Genomic DNA, 21,911 nt, shown 5'->3' on the forward strand with positions numbered 1-21,911 from the left:
TTTGAAGAGCCCTTGCTTGGTATTCTGAAACTGTTTACTTAGACAGCTTTAATGTACACTTGCCTCAGTGTTGTGTCAATTCTTCAGTAGGAACTCTATACATAATTATTGTTCTCCGATACATTTTGGTCATCTACACAATATGTAGAATATACGTTGGGCAGCCTAGAAGACATGTGAAAGATTTAAAACTGAATAGACTAGCCACGAGTCATTACGATACAGTACAGCTATGGAAACGGTGATCCAAACTGAAGTGTGCATGCTTCTGTGATCCTCTTTTCTGTACAGTTGTATGGATTGGCTCCTTTTCAAATCAAATTAAACAATTAGGCAATAGCTTGACTTTGTTTCCAAATGCATTTCTTTCAATTGTTAAAGGGGTTCTTCCCGCCTTCCACACCTCCAAATGAATGTGAATAATGAAACGCTGGCCAGATGTGCTGCTTTGTCCAGAGGAACTCTAAACTGCTTGTTGCTATCTGCTGGCACATAAGAATTGCACTGTAATTCACTAGATTGGAGTTGTTTTGTAAAATGGAGTTAACTGCTGTACGTGGAATTTCAGCACAGCAGATGGTTACCAATCATTATTTTCAATTTGTTTAGCTTCAAGTAATGTAGGGTGGGATGGGAGGTGGGGGGAGGGGTTAGCACACTGGCTTTCAATAAACTAGTGCTAGGTGGTATAGCGCACACACAAAAATGTCTTTCTTTCCAAACTATAGTGAAGCTAAGCAAAAACTGATTTGATAGAAAGAAAACACATTTTAAAAGGGACATCTACATGTTGGTCAATCATGCCCTATTTGTGATCTAGAGTACATTTTAAATATTAGAAACGGATTGTAAAGTTTCCAAAGATAAATTGTTTCTATTCACGTCTTGCCATCATTCATGTTTAAATCACTCTTCTGTAAGTGGCTCAGTTGTTCAACTGAAAATGGAAATGGAACCATTTATGGACTAGTGCACATGAACAAAATTAAGCTGTAAATATCTGGGCAGGGCCATTATTGACGTCTGGAAACATCTGGGCCCAAAGCCCAAGCTAAACCCCACTCCCACCATGTTCAGGTAATTGCTTAGATGATTTATAAACTTGCTGTTTCTATTAAAATAGCTTTACGATAAATGAAAGCCACTGAATTTCTGTGTGTGTGTGGCGGGGGGAGGGGAGGGCAGGGGAACTTCTCACCCTTCTTTGGAAAAATGCAACATTCCTGCTTCAAAGACAGCACTCACACCTTTCTAAATTCAGAGTAAAGGCATAATACTACAAGAAATGTGCCCATCTAGTCACAACATTTGAGTACATATGTTGAATTGTTTAGGGACTTAATATCATCCTATCAAAATTCATGTATAGGGATTTTATTTTACACTTGTTGGGTTTTTTTACTTCCTATCAGAATTAATATATTTGCAGCATATTCATGAGATCCATCTGAGAGTCTACATACCTTAACTACCCTGACTGACTCAGTGAGCATCGCCCCAGAAATGGAGTCAATACTCAGCATTGAGACATCAGGGTTTTGGTGAGGTCACAGCACCTAAGATCAAGTGCTAGTTTTGACAACATTAATCGAAAATGGTTTTCAGAGAAACTTGAAGACAGGAGCCTATTTCTGGACCTGACAGCAGCATATGACATAGTCTACCACACAGGGCTCTAAGTCAAATTGTCAAGATCACTCCCAGCATGGGTAGTCAACATAATTGACCTCCTCCTCCTCCACAAACATTTCCAAATGCTCACAGGAGACAGAATTAGCATGTGGAAAGACAAGCCAATGGTCTACTCCAAAGCTCTGTGCTGGCACTGACTCTTTTCAACCTGTATGAACTGAAGCTCATCTAGACACATAAGTTCACATTTGCTTAGGCATGCAAGCATGATCATTCCCAGAACTTGAAGGCTCCCTAAAGACTGACTTGATTAAGAAAGCAAATACTGTACTTGGTTGCATTTACAATCAAGTGTGACCAAGACAATTTAAAGTGTGTCCCGTCTTTACGACACAAGAGCAGACCAAGAACAGAATGTATTTCTCAATGGGTATTACTTGAAACATGAATCCCATCCAGTTTACCTTAGAGTAAGATATGTGCGAGATCTAACCACCTGAGGAAAACTGTGGCTAAGGCAACAACCTTCTAAGCAAATAGGCCAGCACTTCATTGCGAGAAAATGCTCAGACTCTCTGATCATCCAGTTTAGCCTTCTGTTGCTCAGTAGTCTGCTGCAGAGTTTCAAGTCCAGCTCCTTTCATCTGACATCAACTTGGTTGATACACAGCTACATTTAACCACGCACATAGTAACTGGGATGATTTGACCCACACCAGTACCGTGACTGCCCATCATCACTCCTCCACACAACCGTTGTGAGGTTTATACAGCTCGAATGGTTGAGAAGATCAGGGCAAACCCACGCTACCACTATACAAAGACCTCTTCAACCACCCAACAGCACGCATGTTGTCAAGGAACCCATCATGGGCTCACTTGCCCTGGCCAGATTTCTCTGTGACGCCAATACGGCATGAAGAATGGTCTGCAGCTGATGTCAATAACCAACTCTTATAACTGACCAGCCCACGCATGTACCCAGCTTTGATTTGCCATGCCGCTCATGAGCCTCTTTGAACCTATTTTGAATGAGCCAGGGTCAATGTGCAGCCAGCCTTCATATCTGTTTGTCTGTCCTTGGCCACAGCCCAATGTCACCCATCATTGACAACTGACCTCTGACCAGATTTGATGGTGGTCTGAGGGCTCTGCACTTCGCTAATGAGGCTGCCACAGATTAGCTTGGCAAACTCTAAATCTGATAAGACCACCCTTGGGCCACGTGACTAAAGCCAAGATAAGCAGAGGCACTCAGGCTTGACTCTCCCCACCCCTTTGCTATGAAAGGGAAGGGACAATAGATAGGGTATTCGCCACAGGAATCTCTTCCATTCTGGAACTCGCTCAGCCCAAACCTGTCAAATTTCAGGGCATATTGTAGAAGTCTTCTATTTTACAGGGCTGCTGAGAAAGGTTGAGGGTACTGGTTTTCAGGTGGAGCGGGACAGGCATATGCTGTCATGGTACCTATCATATATTGGCTGCTAGGCTACATTTTATTTCTTCTTTACTAGATCATGTTGCTGGGTGATATTTTGTGATTGTAAATATAACTATTTTCAGAGCACAAGATCTTCACTGTAAAAAGACGTTTTATATTTTCTACCATCTATTTCAAATAAACAAACACCCTAACTGCACTTCCAGCACTCTCCCACCACCGTTACTACCTCTTCATATAGTACTCAAAAAGCTGCATGGATTAGATATGGAAAAGGGTTAAAAATGCAGTCCTCCAAGTGCTACACTTTTTCAGGTTATTGAACTTTCTATGTCATGCAGCCTATTGCACAGCCCCAACATGCAATCCTGCACTAAAAACCAAGCTGGGTTTCTAAGCATATGCACAGGTTAAAGTGACACACACTAGTCAACTCTTAGGGGGAAAAGCATCAGATAACTCATGCTGCAGCGCCACCATTATTTCTCCAGTAAGTTAGCTATGCTTTGTCCACAGATCATTAAGATGTAAAAATATGATCCAGCACTTTCCGAGATTGGGCTCTGTCTTAATAAAAGGCTTCTGCTTTCTCATGCAGCTATTTATCCTTACACTGTTGATCATCCATTCACATTATGCAGCAAGGAGAACGAACACTTTACATATATGACTGTATCAAACTAGGAATTCGCTAGCGAATCCTGCATGTTTGTCAACTGTTGACTCTCAAAGCTATCTGTTTGACAGACCTTGGTTTAGCTTCACCTATGAAGACTGTATTTGAATTTATTTTTTTTAAATAGTGCTTTTCAAAAAGAGAGAAAGAACTGGTTGACAAAGGATTAAACGTAGGTCTCTTGACTATAGTCTAGGTGACTGACAAAATGAACCAAAGCACTCCCCTAAGCTTTTACTTCCATTCTTAGATTCTCCCTCATTCTTTATTATGCTATCTAGAACTACGTTGTGCTTCCTTATTGTTGAGATTATCTATCCAGCTTCAAATGTAAAGCTGTAATAGATTCATGCAATTAACTAAGCAAAATTTGTCTATAGTAACACACTTATCTGTGTGATAACCTGGAGGGCCTAGGTTCAATCATCAACAACTGTAGATACTTTTCTCCTACACAGAGTGTGCATGCTCAAACTGAATTTCAATATGAATTGCCAAGATAACATCTAGAAGTGTTTCAGTACTAAAGTGCTGCAATTGGAAAAAAACTAGTAAGCCTTCAGTAAAGGTTATTGGCTTGGTTGGTGACTATTGTGTATGGAAGGATCAAAAATGGACTTTTTTGGGTGGGGAAGGAGAATGGTTATTTCATGATGCCAGAGCCAAGAATCTTTTGTCTTTTTTTGTGGGTTTTTTTGTTTGTTTGCTGACATCTCCACGTTTGAAGGAAAACCTGAAAACGAAATATTGGGCGTGAGTCTCCTCTCTCCTACACTAGTTTTGTGGCAATGTAACTCCACTAATTTCAATGGAGCTACACCACCATAACACCGGTGTATTGGACTGGAGAAACATGGTCTCCAAGTAATTATCATTTGAACATTTGATGAATTCTGATTTCCCTTAAATTCTATAATATCACTTGCTATAGCACTAATGACAGATACAAGAAAGAAAATGGCATGGGGCATTCACAGAGACCAAATGGATAAAGCAACTGAACTTAGGACACAGGAGAGCTCCTGAGTTTAACCCCAGATTAACGCTTTATTACCTAGATTTTAGTACAAAATGAGTTAACAAGTCTCAAATACCACAAGCTTGATTCATGGGGAGTATTTACATGGACAGTCCCATTGGGTTAAGAGACATCCATTAATTGTTACGTCAGTGATTACACCAATTGCTCATTCACCACAGTTGATTTAACTTTTTGACCTTATAGAGGTTATCACTTTAAATACATACATACATAAAAATTACCATGGCAGGATATTTGACTCCAATATGGTATTTCTTATTTTAAGTAAAAATAGGTAACAGTAAGTATTTCTTTTTTAGAAACTGTGATCACTACACATCCATTTCTTCTTAGATTACTGTCATGTTATAAAAAAGGCACACAAATCTTATACTTAAAACAAAAGTTTTTAACTTTCTAAAGCACATTGCAGTGTGCAGATCTGCATTCACTCTTGAAGGCTAGACAGAGTGAGGCTGCTGGAGCATTAGAATGCCCTCTAGAGGCTGGATGTCTGGCTAATTAACTTTCTGATATTTTGCAAAATGCAGAGGCAGCTACATGCATTGAATCTATGAATGAGCACTCTTCTTTAAGACATATGTTCTCAAACATCTTAAATATTAATACTGCAAACAAAACCTATACAGGGTTCCTGGCTACTATAAATATGAATAGCACAGGAAGGCATAAATTAAAAATCCATTATTTAATCAGATCATAGGTGCTTGGGCACAGTGCCTAAAATGTATAGATCATCTGGATTTCAAATATACCTGCCACAGATGTACTTAAAAAAAATAAAATAAAAAAATAAATAAAAAGGGTTTATTCCTATCTACTGAACAGTGACTCCGTTAAGATTCTAATATATTTAAAGTACCCCACAAAAATTGCTATCCACATATACAGTTCTATATAACTGTGTGTATAGATTCCCAAGATGCAGAAATATTTTGAAGGTAATTTTGGGGCCAAATTCTGCTCTAGTATGCATATAAAGAGGTTCTATGGAGTTATTCTGTTCTTACATCAGTTGAGGATATAGCCCACGGAGTTCTTAATAACTTAGCTCCACCTGCATCTGTCTGGGCAGAACTCATGACATAGCAAATCAATCCATCTGTCTACAGCATCTTTCTTAAATGGTACATTACTTTTATTCTTATTATCTTACTGTTGACAGCAAGTGGATCCTATTCAGCGTCTCATGAAATAAAACTTGTTTGCCTGAAATTCTGCATGTAACCATCCACAACACCTGAAAAACCTATAACAGCAAATCATATTACAACATAGAAGAAATGTTTCTTGACAGCAGTCATCCTAAGCAAAATGTGCATATACAATGTTTGATTTCTTCCAGCAATTTTCAACTAGGTAATGAATACGTTAATGGCTATCCAGTTATCATGTTATAGTCTTTTACATAAAAAAATATTCACAAAAACGCACTAGTTTGATATTCACTGATTTAAAAAAACAAAAACAAAAAACTATTACCACATAAATGCAAAAGAAGGAAAATAGTTATTTTCACCTCTAAAGGGATAGTTAAATGATAAATTAACATCATTAATGAAAACCTTACAATACTACCATACCTACCATACTTGATTTGCCTGTGGAAATTACCATTATACGACAAAGCGTATAATCTGTTCTGATTGGTGAGGGGGGAAGGTGGGGAGAAATCAGTCGTTAACTACTACTAAATGAACAGTTTTCCAGTGCAGTTGTCTTCTAATTAAATCTAAGTGTGGAGCACAGTCACTGAGATGTGCTATAATAATTTGTTTGGGCTATATTTTTCTCCCTTTGTTTTTCCTTCTCATGCTCTTTTTTTGTTTTGTTTCTTTCCTGCTTAGCAGAATACCTTGTATCTTTTGTAAAGTGAGCAAGAAAAGAGTTTCTTGCAAATTCCATACAAAGGCATATATCAGTGGCCATCCCCCTTGACCCTCTTCAGAAATGTAGCTTATCAACTTCTTAATTCTTTCTATTGACAGGTACCAGCTCAAAACCTCAGTACTGTATCCCAACCTCTATTCCAAAAATCCAATCTTACTGATGATTGTTCAACGTAGTCCTTTTATTAACAATAAGATAGCTAAGTCAATGGTGCAGAACAATATCCAGTGGTTCTGTATTCCAGTAGTAAGTAGTTGCAGAGAAAACTAAAATTAGTCATAAGGTCTTTGCAATTTAGCTCCCAGCAACTCATAAGAAAGCTACCTATCATGAATACAACCGATTACTGATATTCAGACAGCTTAGCACCCAGTGAGGATGTTTTTAAGTGGTTGTCAGTTTCTAATAAGTTTATGATCTTACAGATCTTAGTTAGAGATGGAAATGATTTATTAGATCATGGAGTCTATCCCCTCTGTCATTACAGCATATAGTTTACCTGGTAGAAGATCTAACAGATATTAAATGGAACAGATTTAAAATTTTTATTAAAGCTAATATTCAAAATCAAATTTACACAAGTTAAGAAGGAAGGTACTGTACATCTGGGGTCAGGCTTAAGTTATAAGAAGTTACAAGTATCAGTTACAAGGTTCACAAAATACATACATAGCACATAACCAGCATAGACCCAGATTGGGGTGTGGGAGTTTTTAAAGCGTCAGTGAATAAGTGATTTCAGGTATGCCACCTACAGAATGTATTTGTACCTATTCGCTACAAGAAGTCAGGAAGTGGGTTATTTTCCCTGACCAGCAGTCTTGTTTACTCGTCCTAGTATTGACAGTGTCCCGTGATGTGCTCCATGTAGATGTCTCTGGACCACCTCATGGTGTTGGACAGCATAAGCTGTCTCATGAGCCGGACGTAGCACCAACCAACTCCACACCCTCTCAGCACCAGCTCGTTGTGGGGGTCCCATGCGCCCAAGGCTCCCACGACCAGGGCATGGATCTGGACCTCGTAGCTCTGGGCTCTTAGGGTGTCGGCCAGCGGGATGTATTTCAATACCTTCTGAGCTCGGGCCTCGTGGAAGACCGGGGACCTGTTTTCGAAAGGCACCGTGATGTCCACCATGAGGATCCTCTTCTTTTCCTCACTAGTCACGACGATGTCGGGTCGCTGTTGGCTGTCCGTTCCAGGGATGGCGGAGTCGACGGTGATCTTCCCCAGGGACGGCAGGACAGCTTTCACCAGCCGGTTCTGGATGGTGCTGCCAGGCTCCGGAGCGGTGCTTACAGCCACACAGGACGTGGGGCAGGGTCTTGTTGGGATAGCCACACTTCCTGCAGTGTTTGTCCCAGTTTCCGTGGCAGACGGCTCTGTTGAGGGGAACGCAGTTGAGCCAGACACAGTGGGCGAACCGTCAGCCGACGAAATTGGTGAAGCTGCCCCTGGGGAGGAAGTGGTTGCTGGCATCCCACTTGCTGGTCTCATGTGCCCAGAGCTCCCACGACGAGGTCGTGGATCTGGACCTCGTAGCCCTAGGCTCTCAGGCTGTCGGCCAGCTACACTTGATCTTAGTCAAAAGACAGAGTTACATAAATGTCGGTAATGGTGTCTATGAGACTCCACAGAATGTATTGGCCTTTAGATGCACAGCATATTCTTCCTGCATTTATTAAATTTCAAATATAAAAGGCTTTCACAATGGGAGGAGGAAAGCAGGGAAAGTAACAGAATTGCTTTGAAAGAAATGGAGAACTCTCATTTTGCAAAGATTGCTCTACATTAGCCAGGCTTAAATAATGGTATTGCAAATTGAGGCCCAGAGAAACTGGGAACATATAAACAAGCTTTGTCATTCACACCCCAAAGGGTTTTGGGGGTGATTTAAAATGTCTGTAAGTCTAGATCATGGGTGAAACAATTTTGTTCCCTTTCTTGTGCCACTCGAGCTGATCCAGTGCTCATGCCAAAAACAAGTTCATTTTTAACTCAAGAGCAAAGTGACAACTAGTTAAAAATGCCCATTAGCCTTTTTAAAAAAAAAAAAACCAACTTCTGCTCACCCTGGTATGCTACTTTTACTTAATCAACCCCTTCAGTATTGTAAAAAAATAAATAATAAAAATAAAACCCCACAAAACTAGGTTTAAAAGAAAAAGAAAAGGAGGGCATGAAGTCACTTGAGGAGATCCAACCTTTCCAGTGTAACAGCATAGCTAATTATTTGGTTGCAATTTAAAAAAATATTTCAGTATCACTAGACACTATTATCTGTACGTACAGCAATCACATGGAATAATGAAGGAATCACTTCTTAAAGTCTTTAAAATGGGGGAAGGGACGTGGATGTGGACATTGTGTGTGTATATATATATATATACACACACACACACACACATTATATATATATATATATATATATACATACATACACACACACACACACACACCATTGTGTAATTGCCTGTAAAGAGCTTGGAAACAGCTCACCTCTTCCAGATGTATGTCAAGATCCTAGGTTTACTTTCGCACAGCTACAAGGTTTCAATACAGAACCCAATTCACTCTAACCTAACTCACTTCTGATTATTATTAGAAACTCATTATTTTAGGCCATTTATCTTTGTAGTAGTTATGCACCATTAAGGAGCACAATGTCCGTAATTGTTTAAAAAGGAAGAAGTAAAATCAGGAAAAGTTTCTGCAATTAGAATAACATCATCTTTTTAATGTTTTGCTAACTAGCTGCAATGTTTAGGTTTATAAACCAAAGCACACTTCCTGAATTACAGTCAGCTTTAAACACTCACTGTAAGTTCACTAACAACAAGGGCATTTGAGTTCTGCTTTTTAGCTCTGCTTTTTACATCCCAAAAACTAGGAGTCAAATTCTCCTCTGAGTTCCACTGAGAAAACCCCATTTGTGGCATGTCAAGATAGGCACATCTTATAAATCAAGCCCAAAACTTTTCAAGTTCTGATTTTGGAATGCTCTACTTGAGCCATCCAAGGCCTGGTTTCCAAGGGCACTCTACAAACTGCCAACTCCAAATGAAATCAATGGAAGCTGAAGGAACTCAGCAAGTCTGATAAAGAGCCAGCCAAAATCAGAGACCCAAATTGCACTTCCTAAGTTAACATGAGACAACATCCCATGATCCTCAGAGGACTCCATGTTTGGTGAGGGAGAGGGAAGAATCAAACTGTACCTAATCAAAACCAAGACAGGAGGGTGCACTACAAATAAGACTATTTTTAACCAGAGTTAACCATAGCAATAGTTTTACTATAACTAATTTAAAGGAGCAGATGTGCCTTTGAGAAAGATATATTCTGCTAATTACTTGAATGAAGGACTCAGTTGAAACTATTTTCCCTTTACTTAAGTCTGATTTTGAAAATTACTATTATTATATATGATATAAATGAAGTTGTCCAGTGAGTGGAAGATATATCACACTATAACCCTTTCAACTTGAGTTAATAGTTCAAACCATATAAGCCTACATTAATAAGGTTACAATTGCTAAAAAATCATCTGCATAAGCATATATTCATGCACAATTTGCATTAGCTATTTTTGATCTAGATCATCTAAATCAAGAGTTTGTCAATTCAACTTGCTATACAATCCCAATTTTTAAAAAAGACACTGTATATTAAAATTTGCCTGTGAGATGGCAGTGTCATTGACAGATTTCTTATCACCAGACATACCAAAAGCCAAATCCTGAAAGGTGCCGAGTATCTACAACTGAAGCCAGGGGGATTTGCAGATGTTCAGCATTTTGAAGGCTTTATACAAACAGCAATGCCATATGCGATAATCTGAAAACGGGCTGAAAAATCTCAACACCAGCATTATGGTACAGTACTAGCTCAATTAGCATTACTGCTGAAGTTGTGAAAATGAAGAATGAAAAAACCTTGTACATTTTACACCTATGACAAACCACCGTGTGGCATAGTGTTGTGAAATGTTAAAAAAGCAGTGTTGTTAACAAGACAAAAATCAAGAATGACAAGATTGTTACATCAACAGTTTCCAAAATATATTTATGCCTTTCCTTTATTAAAATACTTAAGTAATTAAGATTTATCAGTCACCCTCTATATAGATGTAAACGATTACTTAGTTGGTAACTTTAAGACAGAATACCTATACAGTTTTTACATTTGTTTCAAGTTTGTGAGTATATATGTGTATATTTTCTTCAGTGCTGCATTAACAGTGATAAATACACGAAAGCAGATTTTATAAAATTATAGAAAGAAAAGTCATTCTTTAATTTATTTTCAACTGCATAGTTAGTAAGTGGTTTATAGTCTGCTCTCATATTCAAAGTATTTGTCTTGCAAGTTCAAAACTTTAGTGATTTTCTGATTGAATTGCTGAGAGAAACAGTTCACTCATTTTCTATAATTTTCTCATGTTTACAGAAATGTTAATCTGATTCTGCATTTATGAAGGACACCGTGTATTCATTTAATTTTGAATTTATGTCTTACTCAATTATGTACATAAGGCAATCACGCAAATTAAAAATTCTTCCGCAAACTACACACAGATCTTTAAATAATAATGAAAACATAATATTGTTCGTTGTGTACTTTCTATGAAATTAGCTCTCTACCCTGATATAATGCGACCCGATATAACATGAATTTGGATACTACATAGTAAAGCAGCACTCCGGGGGGGCGGGGCTGCGCACTCCGGTGGATCAAAGCAAGTTCGATATAACGTGGCTTCACCTATAATGCAGTAAGATTGTTTGGCTACCGAGGACAGCGTTATATCGGGGTAGAGGTGCACTAGACCCTGATGTATATATTTATTTACCTTCTAGAGATACACATAAGATCCCAACTGTGCTGATTTATACAGCAACAACATTACACTACTTTTCTTTTAGGTTCCCATATATGTGAATAATCAATGGAAACAGAATTTTATTAATAATTAAGCCAATAAATGGAGAATGTATTTTTACAGTTCTGTATACAGTACGTAGTCCACAAAAGGCCAACAACAAGAGCTTCAAATAGGATCAATTCTTTTCCTTTTCAGAAACAATCTTGTAAGTGTCTAAGTACTGGAGGACATAAAAGAATAGTTACTTCTATGAGCTCTTTTGATATGTCTCTTCATGGTGGAGCCATCCATGAGTGATGGGAGATCTCTCTTTTGAAAATAAATGGTGCACCTTCAAGGTGCGTTCAGAAACATTCTTGCTGGACCTTCCAGTATGTCTCAGTTTTGACTTGAAAAGGATACAGTACTTTATTTTTAAATCTGTTTCAGGTATCACAATGTGATACCTTTTATCAGTCAATACCTGCAAACCTTGTTCTCCCAGCCTAGACTAAATGTTGCTTTCTACACGTCAACACAGGAGGCTGAAATAATTAGGTTGCTGTGGAGGGGATGGGGCAATTTAGAATGGGTGGTGACAGTAGCCTAACAAACTAAAGTTCACACTTTTAACATGACATACTGAAGGGTTAATGTTACTGCAGATAAAGGTTACTTTTCCTCCATAAGCATAGCTGTCACACACATTTATATAGCAGTACTATCAGTTCACAACAGTCAAAATGTCAATACAGATACTATTGTAAGAGACTGATTATATTTGTGTATAACCCTCTTTTCCCGTCACACCGTCTGTTGTCACACAGCAATATTAAACAATTGTTGGAAACCCTCCTCCCCCCTTCGATCTATAAGCCAAAATACACTTATTTTAACATAAGCTGTACTGTGCACAAATGTCAATGTAGAAATAAACAGCTCTTTTAACTTGATTAATTAAGAATTAAAACTAATTGCATAAACCCTCCTGTCATTCATTAACGATACCCATTTGCTTGCATTCTGGGATACAGGAGACAAGTTGAGACGATAATTTTGCTGAGAAGGGAAATGATGAAGTCATTTACAATATCTTAAAAAGGGGCAACACAACTATTCATCTGACACTCCAAAATGTATCAGGAAGAAGTTCCTTTAGGTGACAGTTTGCAGTTATTGCTGGGTATATTTATGCAATCTATCCCCAACTCTCCCCCCATAAATATATATTTTCAACTTCCATTAGAATTAGTAGGAGTTACAAATGTATATCAAATTTATTCCTAGGTATTTATCAAACAGGTGATACATTGTATTTAAACTTTTTTGTAAGAAACAACAATTTTAGATGACCAAGTCCCATTGAATGCATGTTCTCACTGCTAGAGTATGAAAGCAAACAACATGCACATTGCTGAAACCCATTTGTCACCACCAAACTATAATTAGGTTGCATGTGCAACAAAATATTTTTGTGTCCAAAATATTGCACAAAAATTGTTGGATGCAGTGGCAGTGTATGCCACCATTCATTGTGAGGCACGGTATGTATATAAGGTGAGCTGTGGAACAAGCATATGAAACCTAGATAAACCACTTGTTTTAAAAAACAAACCATAGGAGCATTGATTATATGTTCAAAATAGAATATGAAAAGGTTACAAATATAGCAACACTAATTATAAGTGGGGCAAATGAACCTCCATGGCCAAAAATTTACTGCTACACTGAAATAATCTGGTTAATATCTATTTCACAGGAACAATTTGGTATTGTAATAAATTAGATTAAGACAGGGGTAGTATTTGCTGTACTGTATCTTAAAGCACATAACTGTATTCACATGATTTAATAATATCAGAAATTGCTACTTCAATAATGTATTAATATGGCCTTTTGGATTATGTACTTAAAAACATGCTATTTTTAAAAAGATAAATATGGAATTGGTATGACACTAATTATTTTTAAATATAGCTGAGATGGAGATTAGATTTTTTTTTTCCCATATGTAAAACATTTTAAATTGAAATATCATTAAGTTTTATTCCTGTATTTAAACAAAGGGGAAAAAAACTGTTTTGGGCATCCTATTATACAAACACTAAATAGGCATAGTAAGAAATGTTACAGATCTGATTACAAATTGTTTAGTGTTGTTGAAGTAGTTTGACAGGTATAGCTACTAGTACCTTATGAACAAATGTGTATATTGTCATTTTCATATTATCTGTGCCAAACACATCATAGCAACATAATTCTATACAAAAAACAGAAAAATTCAAATTCTCATCACTGTAGCCCAACTGCGAGTAATGTTAATACAGAGTATTACTTTCTGATACTCCTCATATCCTAAAACTGAAAATTGCAAATCTAATTTCCCTCCCAATTTCTGGAGTCTGTGCTATCCCAAATCAGCCATCTATATCTCCTTTCACTATTATCTTCAATGGTCAAAAAGTTGGTCTTACTAACATCAACAAGTATTTACAGATCACAGAGTTAAGGCACCATACTAGTTTGTAGGTTACTGCAAATATAGATCTCCTTCTAGGAAACACAGTATACACACTCTCTTTAATGTGCAGATTGTGCAAGGTGCTGAGCACCTCTTAGGTCTCTCAGACTCTTAAAAACCTCCTGTGGCCTCTCAGCTGTTTAAGGGCACCTTGAAGGATCAGACTTTGTATTTGAAGAATTTAGGAATGTAGCATATTGCAGCTGGATTTTTTTTTCCCTTCCTCTTCTGTTCTAGCCACTATCCTTTAAGGATACAGATTAAAGTGAGGAAGATGTTTGTGATGTTTTGGGATTTAGAGAGCGAATGTGCAAAAATGAATGCTTGCAAGAATTTGGAAGCAACAGATATTTTTGTGCTTATATTTCTCACTCACACAACCTTAAAATAGGGTAAAAGGTCAGATGCCATGTTGAAATGGAATCAAATACTCTAGTAATGATTTTCAACTTGAAAGACATTCCTTCACCTAGCTCTATTTATTGAGACTTTTTATTTTTTACTTAGAGAAAATTCCAAGCTTATTCCCATTCTAAATTCCCTGAAGTGATCTTATAAGGAAGATAATGTTTCACTTAAAGGATACCATCTCTAGCAGCAAGAATTTAATATTCTGAAACAATATCAGGGATATGCAATCCTGAATTTACAGCTCTTAAAGTTACCTTTATAGCTATACATTTTGGATCAGATGCGTATCTAAAATTCCATATATTTTTATATAAACAGATTTCAAAAGGAGCTTTCAATAGGTCAAAAATGGTATTTTATTTAAAAAACAGTGGGCCAGATCCTCAGGTCCTTTGATGCCAATCTATACAAACGAAGAATCTGGCCCAATAGCTACAATTTCAGTTCAAAGTTATCACTATGAAAATTAGACTATTATTTTGTTTCTCATATGCTGTCTCAATAATAAAAAGGACTTTGAGTTAATATATTTCAGATCGTTCTAGTGTTATCTTTATGCCTTATCAGTGACTAACTACTGATTAATCAAATATTCTCCATCAACAGTATACCACAAATATTTGCAGAACAATTTTCTCCAATCACAAAAAAAAAAAAACGAAAACAATAAATCAATGTAAAATTCCAGTAATTAAATTCATCAACTCCATGGTAATAAATCTGGCACTTTATAAAAGTATTATGTGAAGTTTGTTCTCTTAAGGGATATATTGATTGAGGGCAAAGAGCCAAATATATTTCTATTATTAGATCTGAGAATGCTACATTAGACCAGCATGTTAAAAACAACATACGTTTCACACACATAGCTCTCATGCTGATTTTGTACCACCAAAACCATTCCTAACAAGCAGATTAGCTGATTAATTGATGATTAAGACTGCAGAAGATCAGTCTTTACATCTCACACTTCTTATATGCATACATGTGTTTAACTTATTGACAGTAAGCATTAAGAATGATTTTCATCTAGAGACTCCCTTTTAAAAGCACATGTAGGGCATATAGTCAAAAACAGATCTTTAACTATTTTCCTGCACCATAAAATAGTCTAAGCTGGAAAGTGAGGTTTTGAAGTTCAAGCTTTGCTACCTGAATCTACACGATGAAAAATTCAATAATTGTACAGTTAATAAATTAAAAGATGAACAACATCAGAGGAAGAAGATTGCAGCTGTATGCAACTGCTAATGAAACCCCCACAAAAATCACAGATAACGATCTCATTGTTATTACAGTACAAATCTTAAAATGTTGTGGGGTACAAATGTATAATCTATTCAGGAATATTTTTTTCATTAATTTTTTTACACTGTGTTTGTAACATGAGCAAGTAGTTGCAGAAGAGTTTGTGAAGTTCCATTTTTTACTGATTGGTATAAAAAAAATGCTACCTTTAGATGTACATCAAGAAAAAATAGAAAGAAAACACTTTTGACTCAGCTCAAAAGTAAAAGTCTTTAAAAATCAACAGCTAATGATTAAAGATGGTCTTTTTCGCTGACAATTGTGTGAGCAAAATATTAATAAAAAATCTTTCTATGCTACTACAATTAGGACAGCAGATATCCCTGTATTATCACAGATGTTCCAATGGATAATATAAACAACTGGATCCTGTACTGTACGTATCTTGTTGGGGGAGGAAGGGGGGGAAACACCAGGTTTGTGTAGGAGTCATATCCTGTTACAAACATCAAACAACAATGAGGCTTTATTACCATGCTATTATTCCTTCATATCAAACATGATTAATTAGCAAGTATAACACTCACCAAAACTCCCACCACGCTTCTGTTTGCTGCCTATTTGCAAATGGAGCTATATGGAATATCAAGCAGCTATAAGCAGCATTAGTCTCACTTATTGGAGGCGGGAGGGGGAGAAGAGAGAGAGAGAAAAAAGGCGAGAGACAGAAAAGGTCAAAGTGCCCTATTTACCCAAAAATAAGGATATTTTTAAAATACCTATGTAGGAACTTCCTTGATAATCTATATTATCTTCATGCACAATGAAGTAAAGGAAAAAGTTGAAAACAAGTTAGTTGATGTACAGTTCATTCAATCATTGAAAATAAACTGGATAGGTACTTTGAATGTACAGTTATTGCAGTTTTAAGTAAAAATACAGTACTTCAGTGAGAATGAAAATGTGGCTCACATAACTAAAAAAATCTCAGTAGAAAGAAGGTGAAAAGGGGGAAGATAAATTTAAGAAGACTCCTAATACAGTATGTTGCAAGCTATGCCATCCAAATACTACTTTACTTGCCATAAAACACTGTGGCAGTAGGAGAAACTTTACATTACGGGGGATGTGAGGAGGATGACAAATACAGCATGAGAAACACAAGATTGAAATGAAGGAAAAAAACAAATCCCAGTTTTCTGCCATCAAAACTTTGTAAACAGCACCACAATAGCAACAAGGAAAAGGTCTGTCAGTTTGAAAGCAACAGATGCACTACTGAGCAAGAAAGCATGCCTGATAAAATGTATGAACGTACAGATAAGTTTTTATAAATATGAACATAAATGCATGTGCCACACATTCAATGTTAAAATTTTATTATGGAAAAAAATGACGAATATCTGATACCTCCTTATTTTCCTCGGTTCTGTACCACAGTGCAGTAGTAACAAAATTTTGGTTTGTCATACCCAGAGAGAAGTGATTTTTAAATTTATATTGGTCCTAGTCTCTTTAGCTTTTTCAGTTTTATAAATGTAGGATAAAAAAAACATCAAAGCAGTTTCCACCTCCAATCTAACTTTTAGAGGATCAATGTGACAAGTCGCTGCTTGATAGATGTTTCTCTTGATAAACGACTTGTTCAAAAGAGACATTGTAGTTTTCATTTCCTGACCACAAAACACTTTTAATTTGCAACAGCAGAGCTGCTCGAGTGTGACTAGTTCCCACTTTCCAGCCTTTCAGGTTTGTGGCTGTGTCAGGCCACATAATTGGGCAAAACAAAAACTAGAAAGGAGGTGCATCTGCTGGCAACAATAATTGTATCAAAACTTTTCTTCAGACATGTAACTGATAATATTTCATTTAAGAGTGGGCTTTAAAAACTATCAAAAACAACATACAAACTAGGTAAGATTTTCTAGGGAACAAAGCACATCTTAAAATATTTACCTAAAAGCCTTAGAATATACATAACTGCCTAGCACTACTATGTTTATTGCATATTTCTGATATTATTATTATTATTACTACTATCATCCAGGAATCACATTGAAATATCCACCTGTCCACACCATCCAATTTCAGCTCTGAGCATACAGTCCAATTCCCGATTTAAAATTTATAAATGTAATATCCTCCTCATCACAAGCAGCAGTCCAATCTGCTCTGAATATATATTACAGCTTTAACATCACAGAGGGAAATTTCCCATCTGGCAATCACATTCGCTCCAACAGCTCTAGGAGAAGGGGGGAAAAAAAAAAGCTGTGCCCCCTCTCGCTCCTCAAAACATTTCTCAGGGCAAATTATGTGCATCTGAAATAAACAGTTGCCTCATTGATCGCTTTAAAGTTAACAAGTTCCAAATGCAAAATTCATTTAGATCATCCCCATTGTATAGCAGTCCAGCATATATATATATATATATATATATATATATATATATATACACACACACACACAGCGCCAAAATAGGAGTGTACATTGTGCAACTGCTCTCTCAATCCCTTTCTTGCATTCAGATGCGTTATTATGAGAAATCAACCACCACACACTCCAGATTCCCCCCTTCCCCAGTGTTCTCTCTATCCTTATTTGTTACTATCACATGCTATTAAAAGTCAGCATATCTCCCCACCACCACCCTTTGCTTGTACAAAATAGATTAATAGCTGTTTCTGTTGCTAGTTCTCTAGTCTTAATTGCATATCTGGAAGTGTACATACTGCACCGCAACAAGGTCTATTGAAATCCCCCATGCTCCATTTTATCTGACTTTTTTGGGGGGTAAAGGGAGGAGGCAGATGGGACTGCTGGGGAGTTGAGAGTGAGAGGTTTAAAAAAATCAATTTGAGCACCTGATTATTTCATTCTATTACACGTTAACAATAAAGCAATGACAGCCAGACACATGTACACTAGCATAAAATATCCTGCTCATCCACAATAAACAATCGATCACAACTGTATTTTTGTTTTGTTTACATGCAAACCATTTCCTCCCCCATCATCAGCTAAAACCTGCGGGAACTGATTACGCCAAAAGTGGGGAAAGATCAGCTGGAGTTCAGAGAAACAGTCAATAATATCATTAGTTTGAAATAGAAAAATACTATATTTTAGCCGTGTGTATGTGTATATACAGAGACATATAGGTGTGTGTGTGGATTCGTTACTAAGCGTTTTTCCTTCTCCAGTCACTGAATTTTACTAATTTACATACTATTTGAGTTCGGTGGTGTTTATAGTGCACTGCTAGTACCGTGCAACTTTAGGTTTACAATTGAGATCAATACAATGGACAAAACTAATTCTAAAATCAAAGAAGAAATGATAAACAAATGATAGCAAGAAAAAATGCTTATTTACACAATTGAAAATTTACCATTAAACATTAGATTTATTGCTAGTCATATTCACATGCAAATTCCTCAGTGCTTTATCATGCTATTTAAATTTGTCTTTGCTATTTAGATGCAAAGGAAGTAGATCCCAAAACGGACATACCATAAACACTGGTGCTACTGATCATTTCTTGCTGGCAGCACAAAAAGCTGAATTGGATTTTTCACAAGCAGGAATTCCAAAGGTTGCTTTTCATTAAAGCCACTTTTCCTCTCAGCTATCAAATGTCACTGCCTTGAAACGTGGGCCCTTTCGTCAGGTATTCATTTAACCTACATGCATATAATTAAGTGGGAAAGCAACATCAACAAAAAGGGGATCTCAGATCACAAGAGAAGAAAGAAAGGAAAAAAAGCACATGACCAGGAATGCAAGTCCATGTCAATTTCACTCACTCCCATTGAAACTAACAAGAGCTCCAGGGAGGATAGTAATAGGATCAGTGGATTGTATATACCATTAAATTATACATCTTTCTCTCCGTTCCAAGCCAACAATACGCCCACCACGCTGTACCCCCTCCAAGATGATGTGCTTACATTTTACTGCAACAGCTCCTCTGACATAGTCATGTCCCCCCAGCTAAGATACTGCGATTTAACCCCAACTTTTGTTCTTCGAGATTCTTATTTGCACTTATTTACTTAGAAGTTAGTTCCCTGAGAAAGCGTAGTCCCACATTACCTGCACTTTATTTTTAAGTTGTATTAAACATAATAAATCAATTAGAGGAAGGAGGTGGGGAAGGATCTTGCAATCGCGAACTCTTAATCTCCCTACTATTGTTGGCAATGATCAAGGAGGAAAAAAAACCATGCACTGCAATTGTATATCTGTACTTTCCAGACTACAATTAGGAAAGCAGGCTGGAAATATTTACTATATTAAACGATTGCAAATCAGATTAAATATTTAAGGCACAAGCAGGCGATTTTTAAATATATATATATATGTCTGTCTTGGATAGCTTTAAGATTTTTTTTTTTAATGAACGCTGGAAAAATGCAAAGGATCGTCTTACCTGCAGGTTTGGTACGAGAACGCGATAGGTTAGAGTAGCATCGATCCGCTGTGTTTGCTGATGAATGGGGGCTCGGGTTAAGTGAAGGTGCCTATGATTTGAAATCATTCCAAGTTTTTGAAGGGAAGACTGACTGCAGCCTCTGCCATGTTGGAATTTCAAACCCAAAACAGCTGCTTTGCAAGGAGCCAGCATGCCAGCAGCTGGACGCCTGCGCAGAGCGCCGCCGAGCCAAATTCAAATCACTTTCACACTAAGAGCCAAAGATCAGTTTTCAAAGGGGCGAGGGGGGGACACGCAGGAGATTCATGTGCAGGGAGAGCTCAATGGCTGCGCTGCACAGGGCCGTGGCCGCACAGGTCATGTTACATGGCAGGGGCTGCTGCCGCTTGCAGGGGAACACGCCAACACGGGCTGGAGGTGGCCGGGAGGTCATGGCAAAGCAGCCCGGGCGCTCTCACTCTCTTTCCTCTGTGGCAGCGGGGGAGTTGGGATCCCCACTTCCATCCCTAGCCGCCGCCGCCTCCCGCCGCAGCAATGTGCCTAGAGCCGTCTCCCCCTCAGCAGCGCTGTCTCCATGTCCCACCCCATCCCCCAGCGGCAGCAGCAGCGACTCCCGAGCTCCCCTCCCCCACCCCCTCCCCTGAGCGGCGGCAGTGTCTGCAGCTGCCCCTCAGCAATACCCTCTGATCAATAGACTCGGTCGGCAGGGCAAGCTGTGGCAGGGTCACCCAAGTGTGAGAGGGGACAGGTTCAGTGGGCAAAGGAACTAAGGGGGCCCCATGGCAGTGCCCAGCATAGGTCTGGGGGAAGGAATGACACAATTTTTTTTTTAAATAAAAATGGTCCGCTTCTTCCACCCCACTCTCTGGTGCTGACCATCTGGGGCTTGGCAGCCCCATGATCCTGCCTGACAGCTGTGATTTCTCAGCCTTTCTTCCTCTGGTCTTTAGTGCCAAACACACACACAGACGGGCACACACCCTTCTCTCAGTCCTCAACCCAAGAGGTCTCTCTCACACACACATGCCCGGTTCTGGAAGAATAAGCACAGGGTGGGAAGGCAGACGGTCCTCAGTTCTGAACCTAGCTCTGCCACTGACTAGTATATGGCCTTGAGCAAGTCCCTTCACCTTTGTCTCAGTTTCCCTATCTATTAAATGGGGATGGTAATATCTACCCAGAGAAGCAGTGTGAGGATTAATTAGTCAATGGCTGTATATTGTTTTGAAGATATAAAGTGCTATAAAAGTACTAAGAATTCTAATTCTCTCTCTAGCCAAATTCATGCCTGTGCCCAAACTCCACTCAGCAAAGGGATGAAGCGAGACACTCAAGGCTTTATGCCATCTTCACATTTCCCTTTTATGCAGTTAGAGCCGCCTCAATGCTTGCCTACGCTTAAAATGTTACAGCGGCACAGCTATGCCACTGCCGCTGCACTGCTGTAGCACTTCAGCATACACATTACCTATGCCAACGGGAAGGGTTCTATCAGAGTACGTAAGACACTCCCCGAGAGGCGGTAACTAGGTCAACAGAAGAATTCTTCCATCAACCTAGTGCTGTCCACATGGGAACTCAGGTCAGTTTAGCAACACCACTCTGGGGTGGATTTTTCATACCCATGACCAACCTAATTTTCTAGACCAGGCCTCAGGAGTTGCCTTAACTTGAATCCAGCTGTCAACACCTTCTATGAGATATCTGACAAGCAGAAACAAGCAAGGCATAGGAACACCCCAGCCACA

At 38.2% G+C, this 21,911-nt stretch overlaps 1 protein-coding gene across 2 annotated transcripts in view; it reads right to left on the minus strand.

The window, feature by feature from the left end:
• FIGN (fidgetin, microtubule severing factor) overlaps nucleotides 1-20,439 on the minus strand; it is a 117,296-nt gene extending 96,857 nt beyond the window's left edge. The window contains exons 1-2 of one of the 2 annotated variants that reach the window (XM_044978349.1): nucleotides 20,161-20,439; nucleotides 19,242-19,411 (exon numbers count right to left, since the gene is read on the minus strand). In XM_044978349.1, the coding sequence (XP_044834284.1) occupies nucleotides 19,242-19,266 (25 nt within the window). In that variant the 5' untranslated portion in view covers nucleotides 19,267-19,411; nucleotides 20,161-20,439. The remainder of the gene's footprint in view (nucleotides 1-19,241; nucleotides 19,412-20,160) is intronic. The other variant, XM_044978351.1, reaches the window with a different exon arrangement.
• Nucleotides 20,440-21,911: the final 1,472 nt, after the last annotated feature.

Source organism: Mauremys mutica, chromosome 10 (assembly GCF_020497125.1).
Source record: "Mauremys mutica isolate MM-2020 ecotype Southern chromosome 10, ASM2049712v1, whole genome shotgun sequence".
In the NCBI taxonomy this organism is placed as follows: Eukaryota; Metazoa; Chordata; order Testudines; family Geoemydidae; genus Mauremys; species Mauremys mutica.